The sequence below is a fragment of the Pygoscelis adeliae genome, unplaced genomic scaffold (assembly GCF_000699105.1).
Source record: "Pygoscelis adeliae isolate BGI_AS28 unplaced genomic scaffold, ASM69910v1 Scaffold178, whole genome shotgun sequence".
Lineage (NCBI taxonomy): Eukaryota > Metazoa > Chordata > Aves > Sphenisciformes > Spheniscidae > Pygoscelis > Pygoscelis adeliae.
In genome coordinates, this window is record NW_008825323.1 from 1,367,763 (window position 1) to 1,394,187 (window position 26,425).

The 26,425-nt window shown below is 36.6% G+C and overlaps 1 protein-coding gene across 1 annotated transcript in view; it reads left to right on the top strand.

The window, feature by feature from the left end:
* GPR98 (G protein-coupled receptor 98) overlaps positions 1-26,425 on the top strand; it is a 289,750-nt gene that overhangs the window by 94,736 nt on the left and 168,589 nt on the right. Inside the window, exons 63-81 of the mRNA XM_009330315.1 lie at positions 3-202; positions 693-841; positions 941-1,142; positions 1,642-1,861; positions 2,974-3,213; positions 4,728-4,877; positions 5,724-6,197; positions 6,989-7,132; positions 8,359-8,530; positions 8,918-9,053; positions 10,683-11,530; positions 13,555-13,672; positions 14,535-14,706; positions 17,362-17,604; positions 20,049-20,456; positions 21,462-21,646; positions 22,865-23,114; positions 23,257-23,396; positions 25,320-25,480. Coding sequence (XP_009328590.1) covers positions 3-202; positions 693-841; positions 941-1,142; positions 1,642-1,861; positions 2,974-3,213; positions 4,728-4,877; positions 5,724-6,197; positions 6,989-7,132; positions 8,359-8,530; positions 8,918-9,053; positions 10,683-11,530; positions 13,555-13,672; positions 14,535-14,706; positions 17,362-17,604; positions 20,049-20,456; positions 21,462-21,646; positions 22,865-23,114; positions 23,257-23,396; positions 25,320-25,480 — 4,612 coding nt within the window. The remainder of the gene's footprint in view (positions 1-2; positions 203-692; positions 842-940; positions 1,143-1,641; positions 1,862-2,973; positions 3,214-4,727; positions 4,878-5,723; positions 6,198-6,988; positions 7,133-8,358; positions 8,531-8,917; positions 9,054-10,682; positions 11,531-13,554; positions 13,673-14,534; positions 14,707-17,361; positions 17,605-20,048; positions 20,457-21,461; positions 21,647-22,864; positions 23,115-23,256; positions 23,397-25,319; positions 25,481-26,425) is intronic.

The window sequence follows — 26,425 nt, forward strand, 5'->3', positions numbered from 1 at the left end:
CCTATGGCAAAGTGCATCTTTGCTTTCAGATAATAAATGGGACTGCAGAGGAGGCAATTGATTTCACTCCCACAGTAAGGGAATTGTTGTTTGAACCACATGAGGAGAATAAAATGATTTTGGTTGAAATTCATGATGATGACTTTCCTGAAGGTCCTGAAGACTTTTCAGTGATGATTACCAAAGTGGAACTGCAAGGAAGGTAAAGATAAAATTCCCAGTTGATTGATTACAAGCAGAAGAGCAAACTATATTTGGAATCTGATCTACCTGCATAAAGTCTCCACTGGATTTCAGCTATTTTACTGTAAAATTTCATCAGACAGCTATAATAGTAATCATAACAGAAATTGGATGTATGGGGAACCCCATTCTTTTAACATTAGTATAAAGATTTTCCTGATTAAGATTTATTAAAACTAAAAGTCTATACATTACATACAAGTTGTCAAGTTGTATGAAATTCAAATAAGAAGATAAAATGAGAAATTAAAAAAATGAAATATACACATTTCTGTGAATAAACTACTAATTTTGCATATATAATAGTTTGAAAAAGCGTGAGCAAAAAGTCTTCAGTGGTAACTGTCAGAAAATAGAAGTATTTGTGGTAATTGCCAAATCGTCATACCTGCATCTTAATACTTTCACAATAAATTTTTATGTAATTTTCTTTTTTATGTTCTTGAAAGTGGATTTGATTTTACTGTGAAAGAAAATGGTCTACAGATGGATCAACCTCCAATAATAGGAAATATCTCCACAGTACGAGTCACTATAGCAAAAAGTGATAACGCAGAAGGCATCATAGAATTTGATCCACAGTATATCCTTCTACAGGGTAAGTTTACCTTAAGTTTTCATTGCGGTTTAGAAGATAAGTCTGTGGCTATGCCATAAATTTTGAAATAAAATAACTTTTTCTCAATTATTCTTGCAGTGGAAGAGGATGCTGGATTAATCATGATTCCTGTTGTGAGAAAACGTGGAACTTATGGCTATGTAACTGCTGATTTTCTTTCTCGAAGTATTTCTGCACTTCCCAATGGTGTTGACTATGTCATCCATAATAATTCTGTCATTTTTTATCATGGCCAGAACCAGACTTTTATTTATATCTCTATTATAGATGATGAAGAAAGGTAATTAATTTTTCAGATATTTATTCACTAATTTACTTCTGAGAAATCCTTTTTTAGCATGTGCGGTATGCCTGTGTGTAGAATTGGAATTGAAAAATTAATTTCTGCAGTGCTGAAAAATCACCTAAATTTAAAGGGGGAAAAAAGAAGCTGCTATTAGAGTTTCATAGTTCCTGATAAATTTTATGTGAACAAATAGGGGTTTTTTTATTAGATTATCAGAAATTTTGGGTGTTAGTAGTACTGCAGTGAATAATAAAATACTTTGCCGTGTTTTGTTTTTTTTAATGTTTAACACAAGTAGAAAATAGAACATTATGTTTATTTCAGGTATCACCATTCTATGCAAATCGGAGGAATCTTCTCTTGTATGCTTAGAGAGATGACTTCTGTATACCTTCAAACAGATTCGGTTGGATGCATGATTGCATTACTAAGTATAGTTTTAATGATTTTTTTTCTCAGATATCTCAGAATCTCTTTTTCTTTTTCCATGCAGTGAATTTGCAGAGCAATTTGAAATCCAGCTGACAGGAGCCACTGGTGGAGCAGTCCTTGGGCTCCACCTAGTGAGCCAGGTCACTATTGCTAAAAGTGACTCCCCCCAGGGCATCATCCGGTTTCTCAACCAAAGTCGAATTATTCTTCCTAATCCTGATACACCCACGGCAGTGTCCCTAGTGCTGGAAAGGACTGGGAGATTGTTAGGGGAGACACAGGTGGGCCATGGCTGTCAAAGACTGAATGCTTTCCAGTGACTAGGTCAAAAATCTCCTGCATTTTCCTTCAAGAGCTTCTTTGTGACTGATTTCTAATAGGATAATTGCAGCTTTTTATTAAACACAAATTACATATAGTTGCAGTATACCAGAAAATGTTGTTACCCTTTTAATCGTCTCCTTCTCCTGATTTCTTTCTTTTATTATGGCCTTGTGTACTTTCTTTTGAACTAGCTCCTAATTCCATTGAAAATATGGTTAATTTAATGCACCACCAGTAATTTAATTTAATTCAGTTTAATTTCTTCCTAAAGCTGGTCAAACTTTTCTCAGTAAATTGTTTACTATGAGTTTTCTAGATTTTTTTTTTTTTTTTTTAACTGTACATACCACTGAAGGTATAAATATGAACAAGGCGGGCCTTTCACAGTCTTGGCAAATAACTGGAAGATTGGCAGTAAAGGCTCCTCCTCCCCTCATATAAAAATTGCCTTGGTTGTCTTTGACTTTTTCTAGAAGTCATTTGAGAAAACTGGAAGACAATTAAAATGGTGAAAATAATAATTTCAAAGTGCTGAGTATGACCTCCTCAAAAGCAATCTAATTTGTGGGAAATTTTTAAAATATTCTAGTTTTTAACCTTTATTGCAGACTCCTAAGAAAATATTTGTCATTTTCCGTCTTGATATCACACTTCACAAGGAATGGTTTTGGTCATAAGTACTCATTTGGGGAGCTTCGCAAAACAAATCATGAAAGGGAGAGAAATAGAAACTGGCTTGTGTGTTTCCTGTTACGTGCTAAAGAAATCTCAGTTTCTCTTCTTTTCTATTACTAATATCTAGAATTTCATAAACTGGCATTGTGGCTAACTGACACTTCAAAATTTTCATTTGTAATTTGTCATGTTTATTTTTCCAAAGGATTATGTATTTTCCCCACATAGAATTAATTATGAATATTTTGTATTCTGTATTAACAGCAAAGATTTAAACATAGCTAGTTACCAGATACAAGAATTTTTATGTCACTTGTGGTACTCTGTCATTCTCCCTCTGGGAGGCTATTATAATATATCACCACTCTAAATCTGAAACTGATATCTTCCACAGATTAATTGGGACATCTTGGGGCCCAATTCAGAAGAGATTTTATCTCCCCTGAATAGTGACATTGGTGACCCTGTGAATGGATCATTCTATTTTGGAGAAGGAGAAGGAGGTCTGAGAGCTATTAATCTACAGATCTATCCTCACGAAGAAGCTGAAGTTCAGGAGATCTTCATTATTAGACTGAGTCTTATGGAAGGTGAAACAGAAATAGATCCTAAGGCAAACAACGTTACACTAGTAGTAAGTCATTATTGCTTTTCTTTCTTCTGAGATCTCTGTTGATTTTAGTATTTATCCTGCAAAGCTTTTAAAAATCAATAACTATTGCATAGTTTGTCATTTGGCTTTTTTGTTCCTTGTAGTACTTAGGTGCATTGTTACAGCTTCACTTCTTAAAAAACGAAGGCAAAGAATCTGTCAGTAAAAATTGGTATATAAGCCCTGACCTGGCCCTCTTATTTGCAGATTTCTGTGCTTCTCTTTGGAGAGATCATGGATTGGGTCCTCGTTTCTAAATGTCAATTTGTTGTTCATCCCTTCTTGACCTCCTCTTCTGCTCCAGCTATCATATGTAAAAGAAAGGAGAGAATCTGACTATTGCAGAGCAGGAGAAATGCAGAAATTTGTGGAAGGCAGAGAGAGTTGTCAAGACAAATTATTGCTCTAGGGATACTGCAACTAAGGAAATATTTATAAGGTTGTTTTAAGAAGCCCGCAAAAAAATAAATCTTTGCAAGAAACTGGATTTTTACTTTTTTCCTGGTCTGTACAGTGTTGATGAAATTAGCTCCTATTTCTACAGATTCCTCAATTTCTCCTTCAGGGCCCCAGGTTTATTCCTTGGACTGGAATGTTCCACCCCGCACGCCAATGAATTGGCTTCTCAGTAGGCACTGGTGTTACAACTCAGTTGTAAGTCAGTTCACCACGAATTCTTGCTGCAGCTAGTGATTCACGCAGGTGGATGTGGATAAGCTCTATCCCAGAGGGATGAGTTTGCAAACTGATAACGTTAGAAGAGTTTCTGTACACTAGCCCAAGGTGCCTGAGCATTTCCTGCTCTAATAGCAGAATATTCAGACAGAGCATTCGAAATAAAACTCAGTCCTTTTCTTCCTTGGATAGTGCTGAAAATCTGAAAAGGGGACATTCATACTTTCCCTGCTGTCTCTGAGTATCTTGTATCCATGGGATATGTTTTCTAAATCCTTTCGAAATTACTTCACTCTCTGAAATGTGTTTAGATCATTTATAATTTACAAGTTGTTGAAAGCTGAATGAGGCTCAACTTCGTGAACAAAATCATTGTCATTGCTTGAATTTGTTTACATATAATGCTTTTATTAATCCAAGCCTGAAAACTTTCCATATTTATTGGCAACATCATATTTTGACTCCTGTTCAATTTAGATCCTGCTTAACCTTATTTATATATCATTGCAGGTATTTTCTCACAAAAGAGCAAGTTACCCATAGATTGCATGTAACAGTCTTGCTTTTTGTGCGTTTGTGTGTATTTGTGCACATGGGCTTGATATTGCTCCCTTCTTATACCTTGATGGTACTGTCTGCTGGGTTGTTTTTTTTGTTCTCTCAGTCTCAGTTCTAACTACTAATGTACTGTTGAATCTTCTTCAGAGGAGAAAACTCGGCGGGAAGAACTAATAGATATGTGCCCTGTAGCATCTAGCAATGAAAATCTCAATGATTTGAACAAGAATACAACACACTCTACATTTCTGATTTTTTTACAGATACAGAAGTTTGGTGATCCCAATGGAATTGTACAGTTTGCTCCTGAATCATTAACTGAGAATAACTATACAGAACCCTCAGCAGTGGAAGGGCCACAAAGTATTACACTGTTTGTCAGACGAATTCAAGGCACTCTGGGAAACATAACGGTATTCCCACTCTTTTCCTAATAAACAGTATAATCTGAAATCATCCCCAGTATCAACGTATGGAGGAATATTTTTTTCTGAGCCTTTCAATTGCTTGTTTCTCAAATTCATTTTTGAAATGTTGCCTTTTAGACTGAATTTAGCAAGGGCTCATCCCTAGTACTTGTGGTTTGGAGAGTCAGATTCAGTCTCCTCTGGTCAGGGAAAAATGGGAAAAACAGTACCACAGTGCTTCTCTTTCTCTCTCCCTCTCCCCCTGTGCTTTTGATGGGAGAACAGGACAGAGCATATTTACATTGTGAGCTTTCTCTGAGATCATCACAATTTGCTTTTTTCCAGGCATACTTAAAGGTAAGAATCAGACTATTTTGAACCATCATTTACATTATTTTTTTACCTAAAGTTGTTTAGAAGTCAGCATTTTAACAGTTGTTTAAATTAAAAAAATCAATTAATAAAAGCATCTGCTGTGTTTAATGAGAATTCTTCACCCCTTTCTGACATGAGGAATCTTGGAAAGAGGAAAAGCAGCAAGGATGCCTTGGTGTAAAAACAGAAATAATTTTTTTAAATGTCTCAGAGATTCCATATATTTTTAAATAAATCTTCTGAAGATATACAAAGGAAATCTTTACATTCATAGTACTGTTAGAGGAACAACACACCCTCCTTTTGTAAGATAGTTTGTGTGCCTCTTTCTATGCATACCTAAACAATTTCTATTTTGCCTACTTAAAACCAATCTGTTCCATATCCTATCTACACCGAATCCTGAATATGAAAGTTTCTGACTCTGTGCGTAACTCCGCTTTCTTTTGTTTTGTGCATTTTCTGAACTCATTTCAGGTTTACTGGGAAATACGTAGTGAATCTGACATCACAGGTGACTTTCTTAGGACAGAGGGGTCTGTTGTCATTGCTGACCAGCAGAGTACAGCTGAGATAATTATCTACCTGCTACCTGATGATGTTCCAGAACTGGATGAAAACTATATGGTACAGCTGATTTCAGTAGAAGGTGGAGCAGATTTAGACCAAGAGAAAAGAATTTCAAAGATCAATGTTTTTGCAAATGATGATCCCTATGGAGTGTTTGCCCTGTACTCTGATCAGCAGTCAGTATTAGTAGAGAGAAACCTGGATCGGTATATTCAGATTAATGTAACTCGGCATGCTGGGGCATTTGGACAAGTGATCGTTGAGTACCGTATCTTGTCTCATCATGAAGAAGCGCTAATTGCACCTCAGAATGAGGTGGGATACCTCACAGTAAAAGATGGTGCCAGCTTTGGAGTGAAAAGAGTGCCAATAAGCAGCCAGGTCTGTATTATCCTTTTAGTTCCTATGATATCTATTGTTTGCATTTGTGTTCATCACAATACAAATGTGTTAGGATAAGATACTAAACTCTCAATAGTAGCCACTGTGAAGAAGTAGCCACAGAAAAGACAGTTTTAGTATTGTCAATTTCCTATTTATGGAGTAGAAATGGGTTTAAATATCACATTTTCGGATAATAATTGCAAAATCACTGCTATGCACGTGTTCAAATATTCAGTTTTTCCTTCCGTCATTGCTCTGTTCGTCATTGAACTATCAGTTCAATATTTTGTTATTATATGTATGCAAATATTTTCTCAAGTTTCCCTTTTGGATTGTAAAAGGTGATCTGTTAGTGCTGACTCATGAAACAGCAGATAAATTTACCTTCAGTTCTCTGTGTTCCCTAGTTGGTGGTTGTTATTATTATTACAGTCTTATATCCACACTTACATCCTTTTACATCCATTTTACGTTGTTTTAATCCTAAGGATTAAAATCGATTTGAGGCCCACTGTGTTAGATACAATTTATTAAAATGGCAATAGTTGCTCTACAAACTCACATTCCAACAAACTGCTGGTAAATCACATTCACAATATTGATGTTGTAGCTGTATTTCTTTTGAGAAACATAAAAAACAAAACACTTGTCTTGAAAACATCGCTTTTTGTATGCAAGTAGAACAAAATCTGCAGATTGTTCTGCTACTTATTTCTTTGAACTGGTGGATGTAATGTTTTTAGTGGAATTAAATTTCTACCTTTTTAATTAAATTCTCTCTCTCAAAGGCATTTGTTTTACTGGGCTTGAATTTTACTCTGGAACTGATTAATGTAAGCCTGGTTAGGGGAAGTGCCAAGGATGTGCCTAAAATATTAGGAAAAGCAAAGTCAGCTGTTCTGCTTATTCCTGAGGAAGCTGCCAATTCACAGGTCAGTAGACTGGCTGCAGTGTAACATTTCTACCGCAGAAGGAAGGTGACACTTCATTACAAAAGATAGCTGCTATAAAAACTCAGTTGGCTCCTTGAAGTTTTCATCATTGCAACCAATTTAATGACTGACAAGACTTTCCCAGTTATTACTTGTACTGTATATTATCTTTTCTCTGATACAAATTCTCATAGAAATGTGTTAATACAGACTCAAAATGTTTCTTCATCTATAAAATGTAAATAGTGTAAATATTATGGTTAATTTATACTTTTCTTTACATGAAATGGAAGTTCTGAGACTTAAAGGAAAATAACTAATTCTGGACAATGTTATTCCTTTCAGTATAGCAACCCCAAAGTAGGTAACAGCACGTATGCAGTGTTACGTGCAAAAAGAGATGGAGGTCATGCTGGGTTTTAATGCACTTGGCAGTATATTTGGCTAATCACTGAGTGGGAATTTTTCCATTTGTCTACTTTGTATGAGAGTGAGAAAAGAGAATTTGCTTATTCTGATATGGTGTATGCGCTACGGTTCCCTTTTGGTATGTCAGGCAAAGGCAATAGCATGCTGAATTTTTCGCTCTTACATTTTATTGAAGTTTTTATTTAATGATTTTAATTGTCTTGAAGCACTGTTCTGTCTTTTAATTTGTAATTGAACTTATATGGCCTTTCTGTAAACATTGTTTACTAGCATATATCCATTTATCACTGCTTTTAGAATGTGTGAATTATCCTCAGTTCCATTTGCTGCTCAAAGAAAAAGAAAAGTAGATCATGCTAGCAAGAATAATTTTGTGAACGATGTCATGTGGCAACAACTTACTTTTCACTGGATACACAAGTAATAATTTATTTTAGACCTATGTGTATATATATAGTACTACAGCTATTGCCTGTGAGCATTAAGGACAGGTTGGTTTGTTCTTCTTTTAAACAACAGACACAGAATGCTATATTCAGTGTTTTCAGTACTGAAATGTCAGTCATAATGGTTCCTTTTCCCTGAGATCCAATTCTCAGAAATCTAAGATTTAGAAGTATTATTGAAGAGTTGTGAAGGAAGTATGTATATATATCCACACACACATACATACATACATCTATATGCATGCATAATTATTGTAAAATGCCTGTTTTACAAAATACAGTGTGCTTTCACATACATTATTGCCCATTTTTATTCCATTTTCTATAACAAAATCTACTGTGTTTCCACAGGTTGGCTTTGAATCTGTGATTGTACGACTTACAGACATTGTAGCAGGGACAGGCCAGGCTGTCGTAACCAGAAAAGGAGTTTATGGCTCTGTAATAGTTAGCTGGATTTCAGGATACCCACCAGACCTAATCACTGACTTTGCTCAGCCAGGCAATATTACTCCTCCATTTGGTAAGTACTTGTCTGAGGAAACAGCTGTGAAAGTTGCATAAGTGATGATACCGCTTTTTAGCTGTTTATACCTCTACATGCTTCCGCTATTAATGAAGATTCATTAGAATGAAATTGTATGGTCTAATTTTTATCTGTAAAGGATATATTTATTTTATGAGCAAAAAAAGAACTAAGCTTCATAGATGCATGTCTGGGAGGTAAGCACGATGCCATGCCCCTGGAGGACAGCTTTATATAGGAAAGACCTTATCATGCAGATTTCTTCTTCCTAAATGGAGTGGGATTGTGATTACCATCCCTGTCTCAGCACGTTCCCAAGTAAGAAGAGGATTCCTATTTAGTGGTTTTGACTTGTGCTCTCTCTCACTCTCTCTTTTCCTTCAGGTACTGTTGTATTTTCCTCTGGTGAGCAAAGTAAAGTAATTTCATTTCAGGCTACTCCAAGCCTAAATAAACATGAGTCATTTGCCATCACTTTAACAGCAGTGCACAGCAATGTGTCTGGTGGGGCTCGCCTGAGGTAAGGATATTACTTATACTTTTGAGTCATACGGATGCTGTAAGAATTATGACCTGTGTACAGGCATACACCTCATACAAATCGCTATTAAATTACAGGTAGCTAGCAAGTTGTAGTGCCTTCTTTGATAAATTTGTGTGTCGTCTTAGATGGAAACAAGTGTCAGTACTGCAGATCTGACCTGATCAGAACTGAGGCTTTTCTCCAATTCCAGTCTATTTCACATTACTGGGATCCAAGGTGCCTAGAATGTATCTAGAACGATGGAGACAAGAAAATGAAAAACCAAGATCAACAGTTTTAGCCAGGAAGCTGAAGAACGAAAGCAACTCTAACAGTTTTCATTAGTGTCCCTAAAAATCCATATTTAGAAGATCGTAGCTAACAAACATTATTTAAAATAAATAAAATGAAACAAGAAATGCTCCAAAAATACCTAATTTCTATAAAAAACCCTTTTTATTCTTAAAACCAAAAACATTACATTTAATGTAGTTTTCCATCTCAACTATTTTCTTTTCATTCTTCCTTACTCATTGATAGCTAAAAGTGCTATAAAAAGAATGGACATAGAGTAACACTGTGTATGGAGAAAGGTATTGGCTTCACTGTATTACAATTACACTGGCAAATCTGAAGGAAGTAAGGAATGAACTGGGTGGGCTAAAATCCTGAGACTGACCCCTTCTCCCAGGCTTGTCTGTCCTGTGTGGACTGGTGTCCTCAGAGCACCTATTTACCGTGCGAGTCAAATACCTTGAGTGTACGAGGATGACCTTTCCTAGAAAACTTAAGACTACATCCCACAGTGGGTAAAGCTGACAATTACTTTGAAGAGTTTTTGACTCTCTTAGCCTTGGAAAGGGTCTAGTTTGTTAACTTAAATTGCTCACTGTAATGGTAGTGCCATCTGGTAGCCTCTAGCACTGAATAATGGGTCAGATATAGGGATAAGTGTAAGCCCCAAAGCTTAGCAAAAAGTCTTAGTCTCTATGCTTATTTTCTAATAAGAAAGGGATATATTTAATATGAACATAGTAGAGCTTAAATTGATATTGATAATAGGGCTCAGATCTGGAAAAAATTGCTGTGAGTAATATTGTGAGGGGACAGTTAGTATTTCAAAGCCCCAGTGTAAGTTTTAAAATAACTTTCTTCCTTCTCTAGCTTCCTGGCTAAAACTGTAGATCTGCTGGCATCCATCTGCTCCACAGTTTTCCCTTGGTACAGGAAGTTTGTTTGACGGTTAAAACTGGTATTACTCTGAGTGACTGTATTGTAATATATCTCCCTGCACTGTGTCCACAGCAGGAAGACATCATACTTTCCTTTGCCTCTTCATTTTCTCAGGAAGACCTTATTTTATTTATCCTTTACTCTGTATCCTGTGCTAACTCAGGATGCATTAAGCCTGTGGAGGGCTGTTCAATCATTCCAAAAACATTTTTCAGGGAAGCTCTTTACATCTTGCCTTGTATGGTTGCTATTTCTTCCCTCTGCTCTTACGCATTATTTTACCCACTTCCTTACAGCCATCATTGACTGTTCACTGGAACTTATTCTGCTTGGGTGTTTTACTTTTCATATTTCATACTTCCTCACTCTGCTTTGATATCTTTTCTGTTTCAGGTCAGGATTTAGGATAGCTGAAATTGAGCCAATGGGGATCTTCCAGTTTGCTCTTAACTCAAGATCTGTTTCAGTTGAAGAAGGTGTTCAGGCAGTCACACTACATGTCCAAAGATTGTTTGGTTTTCAAAGTAATCTCACTAAATTGACGTATCAGACCATTCCAGGAAGTGCCAAACCACTAGAGGACTTTATACCCATCTACAATGGAGAGCTTATGTTTTTACGTTTTCAGATAAATGCTGTGATAGAAATATCAATAATTGATGACACTGTGTCTGAAATGGAGGAATTATTTTTTGTAAATTTGACTGCTGTGGAAATTTTGGATGTTCAACCTGTGAATCCTGACTGGAGTCCACGTCTGAATCCAGCTTTCAGTGTTGCAACAGTTAATATCTTGGCTAATGATATTCTTCATGGAATACTAAGTTTGGGGCCAGAGTTTATTTATGTTGAAGAAGATGCAAACAACAGTACCCCCAACACAGTGATACTTCATATCAGAAGGACCAAGGGTTTTACTGGTGATATTGAAGTAACTGTTAAAACCTTTGGGGGAGTGAGTGCACAGAGTGGCGTAGTTTCATATCCTTTTGGAAATGTTTATGGAAAATCGAACTTCACATGGGCAATGGAAGGAGAAGATTTTGAGGAACAGTCAGTCTCTCTGACTTTGCTGGACGGAGAAAGAGAAAGCAAGTTGTCCATAAAAATTTTTGATGATGATGAGCCTGAAGGACAGGAATTGTTTTACGTTTTCCTCTCAGATCCTGAATGTGGAGCTCAGATTGTGGAAGGAAAGGATGAATATGGATTTGCTGCTTTTGCAACAGTAATTATTGCAGGTAGTATTTTTTCCCTCAGAAAATTAGTAAATACATTTGAATTAAATAACAGTAAATAACTCTATGTTCTCGTAGCAATTTTTGTATAAAGATTGGAATTCTATTTGATAATAAGCAGGGTATTCTATTCCCAAATCTTGAGTTTTCCAGATCAGAGAAAGCACCTAGTGCACCAAGCCCACCATGCATCCTTTAGCAATGTAGCTCAAAATACATTTAGAGATGCTGCTTATCTCTGTTCTTGTCCTGTTTTACTTCATGAAGGGAAAGGCTAAGCTTGAGTGTTTTTCTTTCATGTGTAGTAGCAGTGCAGGCTTTTTTGTTTTTCTTTGCCATACACTTACAGTGTATGGCGTTTCTACAAAGTATAAAAAACAGTTTCTGTTTTCATTCTTTGATACTATGCAATTCATATCTACAGTTTAGTCATCCTCTGATTCTGGGGAGGGAGGATAGGAATGGGCTTACATAGGCATCAGGGAGGAATTTTTCTTTCAGTTACCACACACTACTGTGAGAAAGTGATGTCAGAGCTCCAGTTTCCCTTAGCTTTTAGATATCTATCAGATTTATCAGTTGAATATAAACCAAGTTTAACTGCAATATAGATTGAGTTTTAGAAACAAGTTGGGAACTGAAACAGTTTAGGCTAATCAAGAAAATTGTATGTAAGGTCTAACATTTACTGGAAGTTTGGTGCATTTAGATAGTCTTAACAATACAAGGTAGATATTAGGAACCAGGATTAAACTGTGCTGTTGGATGAGTGTATGGAGCAACCAACATTATATACGCAAGAACAGATCGTATGAAACACATGTTCCCTTCATGTGCACCGTCTCTAGAATTCACCGTGCACGTAACCAGTTGCCCGTATGTGCAAGTTAACCCTTAGGTTAAGTATGTGCATAGGCACAGGTTGGAATTTGAACTTGTATTGAATCCCACAGAAGTGTATTAACATGTTCTAGAGTTACACCCTGAGTACAATGAGTACATAAAGTCAGGAGAGAACTTATGTTAAGGGTCAAAGCATGTTAAGGGTCAAAGCATGTATCTGCATAGATAGAAAGATACCGCAAGTTAAATACTTGTGCACGTGCATAAGCAAACATGCGGTTTCTGTTAATCTTCAGTATATATACAGACATTTAATAAGCACTGTGTTGGAAATAGATTGCATTTTCAATTGCAGAGTAAAGCCATCACTACCTGTAAGGAGAAATCCTTTAGAAGCAAGATATAATGGGATACTGTGAAGACATTAGTTTCCCCTCATTAACCCTATTTTTTTTTTCCTCCACTGCTGTTTTGCTGAAGTTATTTACATTCCCATGAGAACAATGCAGTATTTTGCAGCTCCCTAGTTCTACACACTGAATTAAAGATGCAGGAGGAAAGCTGGTGTAACAATTTGGGAAAATGAGTGGGTTCAACAACATTGTGGGTGGGATGAATAAGAAAGCTACAGCCATGTCCTTGGAAGCCCATCTTTATCCCATAACCAGCTATGGCAATGCTGCCCATCTACGGGCACGCTGAGGCCCATTTCTGTTTAGAAAGAATATGTTTTGAAGGTTATGGTAAACGTAAAATAATATAGCTGAAGTGGTATCTCATAAGGGCATTATAAACAAGGCTTTTGACACTGTTCTGGACTACTGTAACACCTAGTCTCTTGAAGTCAAGGGACACAGAATTCAGTCAGTTTGCTGAATGCTGCTGAAAGTACAAGCTTATGTGCATAGATGGTGCCAGGACTCTCTAAGGAATTTACTTTCAAAAGTATTCTACTGGTTAAAATAAAATTTAGAAATGCTAACATTTTAAGTTCTAGATAGATATGGAGTGTAAATTAAGAATACAAATATTAAATTTTCTTGAGGCGTCCCCAAGTGGTACTTTGCAGCATGCTTTTGATACCTATTTTTAATATTTTTTTAGCAGTTATCCATATTGAAATTATAGTTTAGTCTCAGCTTAACTTTCTTGCTAATTACTTTCACGGACTGTTTCCTATATAGGAAGTGATCTCCAGAATGGCATTTTGGGATTCATTCCAGAAGTACAAAGTGGTCTTGTACTTGATGAAGACGCAGAAAACAGAGAGGTGCTGCTGATTGTTGCAAGGCAACCAAACAGGTGCAGGCAACAGCTGATTCGAGTGCTCTTCCCACATGCTGTAATATGCTGTGTTGAATCACAGAAGCTGCTGTTAGTGGAAGAAGTTATCACAGAGTTTTATAATAAATCTTTGCCTTTCAGCTCCTTTAATAACTTCCCAGAACTTGGCAAATGGGCTTTTAAGTTGTGAATGTGATTAGGTCTGTCACTGTACTGTTATAAAGCAGAAACGGAAAAAACAGATATTTTCCAGCTTATGCCATAAGGCAGCAAGTATGAAAGTTTTGCTTAAGGTAAAGTATTTACACTGCTAAAGGTGTAATTCAAATTCTCATCTCCCTGTGTAATATAAGCAGGTGTGGATACTAAAATGAGAAATTAAGAAGATACCTAGTGTCAGCACTATGCTTATGTCTTCACTCATGCAGACACTGTGTTTTTTCTAATTAACACATATACACATTGCGCATTTATGTGTACTTTAAACAAATATGCTCAAGCACTCAAAGTTCCACAGACTTATAGGAAATCCAAATTCTGCCTGGCTTTACTATACTAGCGGTTACTATAGTATTAAGGAAAGTACTTGGCCACATCCCTGTCTTCAAAGCACTATTCAGCTAATCTCATGTTTTCTGAAACAAAAATTGAGTAGAATCAGGGTTCCCATAATTGCTTTATTTTCTTCCTGTGTTACTTTTTGGTTATCTAAACAGGTTTTAGAGGAAGGAATTTAAGTATAAAGAGAATTTTTCATCTCAAGGCAGTTGATTCCCTGGTGATAAGTTTAGAATATTAACAAAAAATGTATGTTACCTCTGTTGTTTATAGCGATAGTGCTCTCCTTCAGTACATGTATACTCTTCTGATTTTCTTATAGGGCTTTTGAAGATGTGAAGATCTTTTGGCGTGTGACCTTTAATAAAACAGCCGTTGTCCTTCTGAAGGATGGCATGAACTTGGAGAATGAACTTGTATCTGTGCTGGGAGCCACTACCTGCATGGCAGGTCAAACAATATGCAACATCTCCATTGAAATAAAACCTGATAATGTAAGTAATTATTGCTCATTTACGTACAGCACTGTGATGTTGAATTGCAATTTATCACGATGAAAAAACCCCTCTGATCCAGAGGAACTGATGTGTAGGACACAATTTGAAGATGGTAACTTGACATCTGCTCAGTTCCTCTGCAAACACATGTTTATTTACAGGCTTGTACTACCTCCATTGTGACTGGTAAAAATTCGGGAAGGAGATGAGGATTTAGTTTGAAAAGTAAATTGCAGGTCTCAGATTTTTATAGAACAATAAGAGAAAAAGAATGGAGTTGTTATTTCAGTGAGACGCGTATTCATTCATATACTGGACTCTTATCCTTCACACAGTAAATCTTTCATCTACCAAATCACTTCTTAGGGTGGTTTATGGAAAGCATATCCTGTAAGTAATAACATCTCATTCAACAAAAAAATTACTATTGCAACTTGTGCATAATTTTACATGCCTAAATCTAGCACAACGATCTGTGAAAACTCTACTCAATCGTAAAGCTGCATAAGAATCTCCAAGTGTTTAAAAATCTGTTGCTGTGCACATCCAGCCTGTGAGTACCGAAGTTCAATTTAGCAGCCATCATCCACTAAAGCCATTTGGCATTTGTTGGTTGGGTATGCCTAAGCCTAAGAGCCTTGAGAGGCCCAGCTGGCACTCAAAAATGCAGACGTCATTGAATTAACACAAAGCACAGCATTCAGTCATTTTTACCGAAGAGAAAAGGAAATTGTGTGAACACAAAAATATTTGGTTAGAGTAGTCACTTAAGAAAGGAAGGATTAATGTTTGTCATTCTTTCAGAGTGGAGAGTTTGAAACTTTCTAAGAAATTACCCTAACAGCCAGGCTGGTGGCAAAGCTGGGGTCTGGGGAATGGAAATGGACAAGATGAGAAGGTTTCCGTGTTTTTTCTGACTACATTCTAGAAAATAATGCAAGATTGCAGGATGTGGGAAGTAGTGATTTCCCACTAGGGAATAGGGTGCATTCCCTTAGTTCAGTAAGAGGGCCATTTTCCTTCTTCATCTTCAGATGTTATTTTTCCATTACAGAGCCAATGAACAAAATATATACATGAGTGGGGCAGAGGCTGCCTCGCTGAGTACACTGGGATTTTGAGCCTGTTTAGTCCACAGGAGTGATATCATTATTTAATGATAGCAGTGCAGCAGCTGCAGAGACATGCAGCTGTACCACATGAAGCACAAGCGTGTGCCACTCTAACAGGTGCTAACTGAAGGCTAAAGTTCCCTATGGCATTCCAGTAAATTTGTGCTTGTCATCAATTCGTCAAGATCATTCCATTTAAAGAATTACTTAACAACAACTCAATTAAAAATATATGCTATTAACCCCCCAAATATTTCTTAATTCTTCTTCCAGTTCTTCTTCCATAAGGTAGCTTATAAATTAGTAACAAATACATTATGAAATTATGAAGTAATAAATACATTCAATAAATATTTTACATTTTTATGGCATACGGTATGACGTATTCTAGCTTTTGAAAGTTTTTACTTAGTCAGCTATACTGACTTCATTAGCTAAGAGCTGAATCCTGCTTTCCTAGAATTAAAGTAGGATTTCCAAAAATCCAGAGCTGAAACAAAAAACTATGTTTACTAATAAAAAAATTGTCTTCAGTGATGATAATTTTTTTTTTTAAATTCTATTGTCTTGTAAAGAACTACTTTTTTTGCAAGTTTGCTGCTTCACAAGTGAATGTAATAGGTACAAATAATATATTTCCAATTATTTCTGGAATCTTAGTAATCAGATGTCTATTTCTAAACATGCTATATTTGTATTGTAGGTACGAAATCAAAGATGAGGCAGCATGTCATATTGTAATTTAATATTGCTACCTTATTTTCAATAAACAGGCATTGAGAATGGAGAATTGACTAGGCTAATTCTTTGAGATATGAACACTAAAATTCAACAGCCTGTATTTCCAGACTGACAGAAGATTTCTCTGTATCTTAAACCTCACAAAAGTCTATCAGATAGTATCTCTAGGCTTTGGGATTTTCGATAAATTCAGTTAAGTGTTCAAGTCTACTGAGATTTGCTTGTAAAAACTTGCATAAACATGTTAGTGTTTAAACACTAAGGCTGTATGTAAAATGTTTTTCAGAACTTTACTTGAGTTCAATACTTGAATACAGTCAAGTTAATAAATTGCAGTTTCAAAACTGCATACTTAGACTTCTGTGCAGTTTTTCCACAGGTGAGTAGGTGTGTACATGCCTTTTTGTAAGGCAAAAAGAAAATGAAATAGCAAATTCCTCACAAGATGTCAATCTATGTAAATCCATAATCTGGAATATGGAACTCTTGGAGAGTTTACTGTCATGTATCATGGCAGATTTACAGCCACAATACATGTAGTATATAAATAGCTACTTTATTGCAGTAAGTTCCATGTGAAAACCTGAGATTTCAATATTGTACATGACAGAGTGGTGCCTGTTGTAATATTATTTTTAGCGTATACTTCATTGTACTTATTGCACATTTCAGGAAGCTTGCTTGTGGTAAGTGTTAGTACGAGTAATCTACTGCGCATACAAAATAATATATACATTTTTAAAAGCCGAAACTAATTAGTAGGTCTTATAGTGATATGAAAATCATCCCTCATTTACAGGTACCTGAATTTGAAACATATTTTTTTGTTGAACTGTATGCTGTAAGCACAGGAGCTGCATTGAACAGCAGTTCCAGATTTGCTTTTATAACAGTCCGTGAAAGTGATGCTCCTCATGGCTTAGTATATTTTGCTGTGGGATCTCGTTTTGCGGTGGCTCACAAGAAGACAAATTTAATCAGTCTGCAAGTGCTTAGAGATTCTAGTACATCAGTAACCACAATGGTTAGCTACAGCATGCAGGTAAGACTTTTTTTATTATTTTTATTATTTAACTTATTTTTAGTATTATTTTTATCATTAAATCATTATTCATTCTCTAAAGTAAATGTGACTGTAATTAGCATATTTCAGGAAATAGTCAAACATTTGCTGGGCCCAAATGGTCTAGCTTCTTTGGTTTTCCATTAGTAAAAAGACCTTGTTTTCACTGCATTGTCAAGAGTGATTTTGTTCGTAGTACCTTCCAGTAGCCTCAAAGACTACAGTCAGTCAGGCATTAAATACATTTCTTTCTTTGTCCTAAGTTTCTTATGAGACTCCAATTTTTGAGGCTTCTTTCTCTGAAATCAAGTTTTTATCATGATGGGTATGACTACAAGATTCAGATACCAACAAACTTGCTGTCCTAGGTCACAAATTTATTAATACACAGAGCACACTTAGGAAAAGAGAGAGAGAACTTTCATCAAATTTTATTGCATGTTCTTGAAGTACTAAACTTGAAAATTGTTCTGATTGAAAATCTCATGTGCTAAAGTCAATTTTATTATCTCCATTCATTTTTGTTATGCTTACAGCTGTAATTCCAGACTCTTCTAACTGTTGGCCCTTTTATCTCTAAATGAGTACCTCAGTAGTATTGACAGATGATGAAGATTCCTCTTTAGCAGAAGTAACACAGCTGCAAAAACATTATTCCTTCCACTTCCTTATAGTTGCAATTCCAACATCAGGGCACAGGCTGCAAGAGGGATTCCTCTAGGTTTGCCATCGCATTGGAATAGTGCTTAGCCTGATCTACTTTGAATGTGAGGGATTTTATACCTAAAAGCATTATTTCGGGGGAGGGTTATTATAACAAAGCATTGTGTGACCAGTGTACTTCCATCACCCTTTATAATAAAAGACATTGCATTCTATTGTTATATTGCATGCATATGTATTTTATGCATGCATAGGATTCCATGGTGTTTCCGTGCATTTATTATACAGTAGCTGGCCAGTGTTTTAGTTAGGTTGTGTGGTAACAAATTTTCACATTCTTTCCAGCCAAGAGTTCATTATAATTTAGCTGTTTAATGGAGAAGAAATTGCTACTGCCCAGTGTATATTTAGGCTAAAATATAGGGGGCAATTCCTTATCCGTTTATTTTTTATATAGCAACCCTTCTTTGGACATTTCTAGGTTTTGAGGGTGGATGGCCAAGTACCAAAGTATTGGCACTGTTGGTACCTGTAAAATAAGAGGTCACAGCAGACAGAAAGTGTGAGGCACTAACTGGAACAGACGTTTATCTCATTCCTACAAAGGTTTCTTAAACATTGTTCGTGTCACTAGTGCTTTTATTACCACTTATTTCCCTGTTCCCTCATTCTCAACTGGAAGGGATGAACAAAAGGAAACTTCTCACTGGAATTTGCACAGATGATGTGATCCTGTTCTAGAGCAATTCTGAACAGGTAGACACTACAATGATTTACAACGTTCTCCTGCAAACTCAAAAGATGTCTGATTTATTCTATAAGTAAACTTTACTAGTTAAAACTAAATGTTTTCAAAAGGGGTCTAGTACTTCACAAATAAAAATCCTTGTTTTTTACAGTAGGAGACCTTTTCAAGATTACTTAAGAGTCGGTATACAATCTGTACTTATTAAATCAATAGTTACTATTGAAAAATCATACATTTGAATATAGCCCAGAATGCTAGTTTCCACTTAAGGAAAGTTTATTATATTACCAGATATAATATCAAGGTTATGGCAACTGACAAAAAGAGCAAGAATGTGAAGAATGAAACAGTATCTGCAAACCTCATGGAAGGTAAAAATAGTGCTACTTCACAGGGAAATGAGGCCATATAGCATTCCTAGATAAGTTCATCTGTCTGCCTTGCATGTGTATTCTATAGTGTTTGCTTTGCCTTTGGACCTAAATGGATTGTTCCTCTTTTAAGTGTTTATACTGGGACTGAAAATATCATGAATTGATATTAGCTTGGGCACAGATTTCTAAAACCTTTGCTTGGCTTTTGTTTGGCTTTTATGTATCTGTAATTCCTGTCTGTACCCTGAATTGGGGGACTTCATGCTGCAGACGTAAACTTATATCAACCCCTCCGGAATTCACCCTACGGATGTGCTAACATTTCTGTAATATCTGTTCACCCAGAAAAGCTTTGTGAATTTTTTTCTGGAAAAAAAAGAGAGGGATCCTGTTTACTATTGGCAATATATGTAATTCTTCCCCTAGGTTGTCACTAACCACAGGTGACAGATTGCTATTTCAGGGACATATTTCATTTAATGTAATTGTTATATCATTCTTAACTGCATTTTGAAAGGGGACTTCTTTTTTACACATTTAAATTTTACCTATTTAAAGTATGTATGTTCTACAGCAGCTGGTTTTGAACAATTGTATCTATCATAATGTTACCTAAAACTCTTTTGGTTTGTTTTAAGGAGCTACAAAAACCTGAATCTATTGGTCGGACCTTCATATCTCCAGCTGTGGCAGGACAAGATTTTGCCAGATCTGAAGGTTTATTGACTTTTGAACCTGGACAGAGAAATAAGTTTCTGGATGTGACCCTGACTCCCAAGACAGGATCTTTAAACCCATTTCCTAAACGTTTCCAGGTTGTACTTTCTAATCCCACAGGCGGTGCCAGAGTAGATGACATGTATGGTATTGCTAACGTCACCATTGTCTCAGATTTGGACTCCTTGCCGGTTTGGGGGCTGATTGATCAACTGCATCAGCCTCTTGATGACACCATTTTACACAGAGTCCTCCAGAATCTGAATGTCAGAGTGGCTACAGAAACTACAGAAGAGCAGCTCACTGCTGTGATGCATATAATAGATAAGGTAAACCTTTCCTGCTCTTTCTTGAATGGCCAGTGACTTTAATAAGAGTATAATAACACGCAGGCCTGTGATAAGATCAAGGTTAGCATCCACAGCAGTGACTCAGGGACACAGACTGCAAAGGTAAAAATAGAAGTTGTGAAGTCCCACAATCAAGGAAGAAGTTTGTCTGCCACTAGTTAGGATGGTGGCAGGCAATCAAAAATCAAATAGGTTGAAAGGAGCAACCAGTGTTAATTTTGCATATGTACCTACAGCTCAAGATTTTCTGCTGTGCAAATTTTTCCCTTTGATGTCATACTTTCATAGAGCTTATTATAGTTTCTTGATTCTCAGGCCATATCTTTGTTGGTTTTAGCCCTGGCATAAGAGAGTGAGGCCCAAGGTTTACTCATATCTTCACAGCTGACTGCAGTCAACACACAAGCAAATCCTACCAGGGCCAGCTGGAGTCTGCTGTGCTCTTAACCAGGCATGCAGCTTGTCTTTTTTCCTGCAGTGGCTTTGGGAATCGGGTTGGCAGGGTAGCTGAGCACTTCAGCATTCTGCTAAGCTCTATGAAAACTCTGGGACTAGTGTTATGGCTTTCTGGCTTTTCTGGACTGGTGGAATAATGCACAGGAGCTGGAAAGTGTTTAAATACCTAGACACAAAGCAGTATAACAATATTCATGAACAACAGTTCAGTTGTGATTGTTGCCATTTTGACAAAGAAAATAGAGAAAACAATGTCAAAAAATCTCAGGACTCAACCATCTTGGATTTGCGAAAGAATGAAAAATGCCACATGGTTTCTTTAGTAATCAAGTCCCTATTAGTAAACACATCTTTACGTAGTTGTGACATAGACTGCGCCTCACGCCTTGGCAGCGGTGATCGGAAGGTGGAAAAAAATATTCTGAACTTCCAGACTGAACGTTGGCATGAAATGTTCATTTTATGAGGAAATGTTATAAGCAGACTTCTGTGCATAAAATGCTGTTTGATTTCTTCTCCTCCTATTAGGTTACAGATGTAGGTGAAAAACAGTTACTCACTGATAAAAGTAGAAGTCTTTTCTATGAGATACTCTGTGCTCTGGCTAGCCCGAAACGCGAGGACACACGAGGATATAGCCTGCTTGCTGAGGTGACTGAGAAGTTTGCTTTTTCCCTGTTGACTGGGATAATGTGTGGATCGCCAGGAGAAAGGTTAGTAAACTTGAATTCATAATATGTTTTGGAAATATGTAACAACTTACCAATAGAGTAAAAATTTAAATTACATTTTTAGAAAAGGAACTTGTCTCTCATCTGATACATTACCTATATGAAAATGTGTTGTGCTCTGTCACAATCTTATGAAGCACTATATTGGCACTGTGAGCTGGTGTCACAAATAACTGGTACACTGATATGGGGTAGCTGTGAGAGTAGGTGTCAGGAGATCTGTGACATATTAATTCACCTTTTAGCTCAAATATTGCCTGGAAAAGGATTCATTAACCTTACTAAGAAAATAATATGTAATTGTATGATGGAGAGCTATGTTCTAAGGCTTAGATGAGAGTAAGTAACCCAAAATTTCTACTGGCATTTTGTAATTTCTGTGTGCTTGGTTTTGCTCACTTGAACATTATTTAAAATTTTTTAAAAGCTACTCATAGTTTTTACATGTAGTTTCAAATTGCTAGTTTTGTCTGCAAGTGCATAATACCCTGTGGTCAGGCTAATGGGCAGGGGAAATAGGTGACTGCAGAAATAGATGACACTCTTTTATGAGACAGATCATTTTAAATAGTGGGTTTCTCCCACTGTGAATCTATTAAACAACTGGTAGTTGAATTTAGGAAAAAACCTACCTTTTTTTCCCTCAGAAAATCAGCACGGTTGAGATTTCTATCTCAACTTCTTTTGGAGATGTAACTTTTCTTGCCATTTCCTGAGTTGTAGGCAGGTATGTATGAAGCCCATCTCAGCCAAAAGACAGTAAATGGCATAAATATCAGCACTATCCTGAACAGTGCCCAGAACTTGAAAGTTCAAATTCTTTATTCCAAGTTTTTTTTCATCATTTGTTGGGAATAAGAGGTAAAGCAAGGTCATCCATTTGAATGCCTCTCCTTGTAGACTCATCTCTGCATCAAGTTATAAAGATGAGTATTATGATAACCTAGTTTACCATGGAGAGGTTTTGGTTGCAGATCATAGTGAGCAAAACCCAGAGGGGAAATGGAGAAGCTGAAGTACATAACAATTCAGCCCCCCTTTTTTCACAGAAACTGAAACTGTCTGTCTATTAAATGTCATAAAGCCTAAAAATGATGGAGGAATAAAGTATTAATTACAAATACGTTTTAGAGTCATTCTGTGAAGAATAGTAAAAGCTCAGTTCCACTTACCAGCCCTATTGCTTTTTCATTTCAACAGAGGTAAAAATATCCTTGACAGCTGCCCGTACATTGCAATAATGGCTCACAACTGGTTTCCTCAGCAAATCAATGGACACAGATTTGATGGAAAAGATGGGGATTCTATTCAAGTACCTGAACGTTTACTAGAGGTCTCTGTTGTATTATCACCTCCTCAAGAAGAGAACTGTGAATCTGTACAGTTCACAGAATACAGCAGTCAGCAGTGGTTCCTTACTGGAGATACAGAACTTGCCCTGAAGAATAAGGTTTGAAGATAATGCAATTTATTTTTTCAATAAATTAGTTTAATTTTTATTTTGCTTGTATTTAAAATAATGTGAACATTTTTGTGTGTGTGTCTGATTAAAATAGCACTGACTTGTATTTACGTTGTATGTGTTGTTTCAGGTTTTTTCTATGAGTTTGAAGGGTCGGAGTTCACACCCTTTGAAAGATAACAATGAAGTGATTTATCGGATTTATCCTGCAGGAAGTCGGATTGTTCCACGAAAGTCTCTATGTCTCCTCTGGAATCAAGCTGCTGAAAGGTTATTTTATTAATCTGTTTAGTTTTCCGGTTTCTACTGTGAACCTGTGTATTTGCCTAAGATGTGATAACTCCAATTAGATCATTTGCAAGTATAAAATCGATCCATTTCCTGTCTGTCATTTTTTCTTAACTTTTCTGGCCTTTGTACCAGCACATAAAACTTTCAATATAATAAAATGTGGAGTTATTCTAGCTCAGACATTTCTCAGACTTCAACTCTTGACTTTTTTCACCAAAATACCATATAAATTATGTAATAATGTGTTAGGCAATGCTGACAGGCCATAAATCCCAGGACTGCGTCACTTCATTAATATTAATGACTTTGTACTCTCTACAGTTGTTATCAGATAACACTTCAAGTCCATTCTTACAAAAGTAAAGAATTAAACCTGCATCTCTGGTATTGCTTCAAGTCACTGTCTCAGAATGTTCCTAATTTGCTAATACCTACTCTTTTTTTGGGTCTGTGAAAGACACTGTGTAAGTGAACCAAAAAAGCTTGTTAAGGGGTACACTAGGGTTTTATCTAGACCGGTATCCTGTCTCCAGTAGTGGCTAAAAGTAAATGCCCAGGGAAGGGTAAGATCAGGACAAGTATAAATAGTAGGTCCCCTAATACTATACTCTCCAGTGACTCTGTGAGCTGAATGTGATTTTGTGTATTTCATAGAATCATAGAATCACAGAATGGCTTGGGTTGGAAGGGACCTTTAAAGGTCATCTAGTCCAACCCCCTGCCATGGGCAGGGACATCTTCCACTAGATCAGGTTGCTCAGAGCCCCGTCCAACCTGACCTGGAATGTTTCCAGGGATGGGGCATCCACCACCTCTCTGGGCAACCTGGGCCAGTGCTTCACCACCCTCAGCATAAAAAATGTCTTCCTTATATCTAGTCTGAATCTACCTTCCTTTAGTTTAAAGCCATTAAATGATTTGTCTGCCACAAACTTACCTAGTCCTTCCTTGCACCATCCAGAATTTTAGCACAACTTTTGACAATGTTCTCTATAGGGCTATTTCTTTTTGACAGAAAAGCCATCTCCTGTTGTTTGTTTTTTTTTAATATTGCTGCTACTAGCTTAAGTTGACGTCTCCTGGTTTTTAGAAGAAATGGTGAACTGCTGATCATTTTCCATTCTTGTTGCTGCTCATACCATTACAAACTGTGGAATGACGTTTTCTGTGTATGCTCTTCAATGCCCCATTATTTGATTAGTCTGTGTCTTTCCTGTTCGCACAGTATAAATGAATTTGGAGAGAATTATGTTCTGTATCCTGCTGAGATCTATTTGGTTTAAATATGATTTCATTAGACTGACTGGATTATATCAGTCCATCACTGATACAAACTATTTCTCTTCCGAAAGGAGATGCAGCAGAATTTACCTGTATGCTCTCCTTTTATCTAGACACTATATCACAGAGCAGACATGATTTCCAGTAGTAATGGCTTAGGATGTCACCTGTAGTATCCTATTCAAAATCAGTTCAGCAATACTGAAAGAAAACAAAACATGAATTTTAGTTTCAAAACAACAAATAGCAGTATAAAATGAAGTGTTCTCCATAAAGGGTTAAGTTATTGTGCAAGTTAATAAACTATTTGAAAAGTCAGACAGACCTGTAAATCTTGCAGAAGTTTTAAAAACATGGCCACAAAAATTCTCTAGTGGAAAAAAATGTTCATTATCATATATTTAGAAATTTTTTTAATCATAAAAGTAAAAAAAAGCCATAAACAATATTTTAATTTCATGTAAATGTGCTATTCTGAGAATTGCACCTGAAAGATTACACAAAACACCTATGCAGTAGTTTAGAAAACTTGGTATTTCAGAGATACAACAATTTTCAAGCCTGCTTACCATGTAAATTACACAAGTCCATTTCCAACTCTGTGAATCTTTTGTTTTGCAGCTGGCTGTCAGATAGCGGGTTCTGCAAAGTGGTTGATGACACATCAGACTATGTGGAGTGCTCTTGTTCTCATATGTCCATTTATGCAGTTTATGCCCAAACAGATAACTTGTCTTCATACAACGAGGCCTTTTTCTCTTCTGGATTCATCTGTATTTCAGGTCGGTTGATTTAAGACAGTTTTTTCATTAATAACAACTGATGACCAGTAAGACTGATTGATTTTTAGCGGTTTCAGTAACTGATGACAATCTTTTTATTTGGTGGGGTATTGGAGGAATGTTAACTAGCTTCATGGTGTTAAAGTTGCCATCTGGTCTGGTATTTGCACACTGGCAAATTTTGCCGCTGAACAAAAAAGTCCAGCAAAGAAATATGTTTCCTTGTGATGTCTTATTGAACCATACAAAAAGAGAAATATGTCACTTATTTGGGGGAAGAAACCTAAAAATCCTAAATTCACCTGTGTCTCTAGCAGCAGTACAGTTGTCCTCTTTGTCAAATCTTTCAGACACTTTTCTACCTAGCCTGAAAGCTCTTTGACGATTTCAGTTGACAATTTACACTCAAAAGTGATAACCTGAGGGAGATAGATTCCATATCACGCGAGCAGAGCTCCATTATACTCTGCTGCCTAACTACTACCTAACATCTTTGGAGAAGCCCAAGAGTTTAACCTATGAGGGTCATGACTCACTTCATTGACAGCTATGGTAGCATTTGCAGAAGTCCCAAAAATCAGGCAGGAAGTAGGAGATCTAAGCTTTAAACTCCGCTTGGCTTCTGAAGGAGATGGAAATTACACCTTTGTCACTGCAGTCCGTTTGCTATTATGTTGCAGGCAATCCTGGATGAAAGTAAATTTTTCTTCTTGTGTTGATAGGCACTGTGCAAGCAGGAACCTAAAGAGTAACGGGGTCACTAGAAAACATGCTAAAAGGATGCTTACTCTAACCTTAAGGCACTTAAATGGGGTTCTGGGTCTGCTCCTTGTGACATTTATGAATTCTGTACTAGATCATCATTGTCACATCTCAGTAGCCAAGGTGACCTGCTCCAGTGCTGGCACAATCGGCAGTGGAGCGCTCTAGTGCAGTGCACAGCAG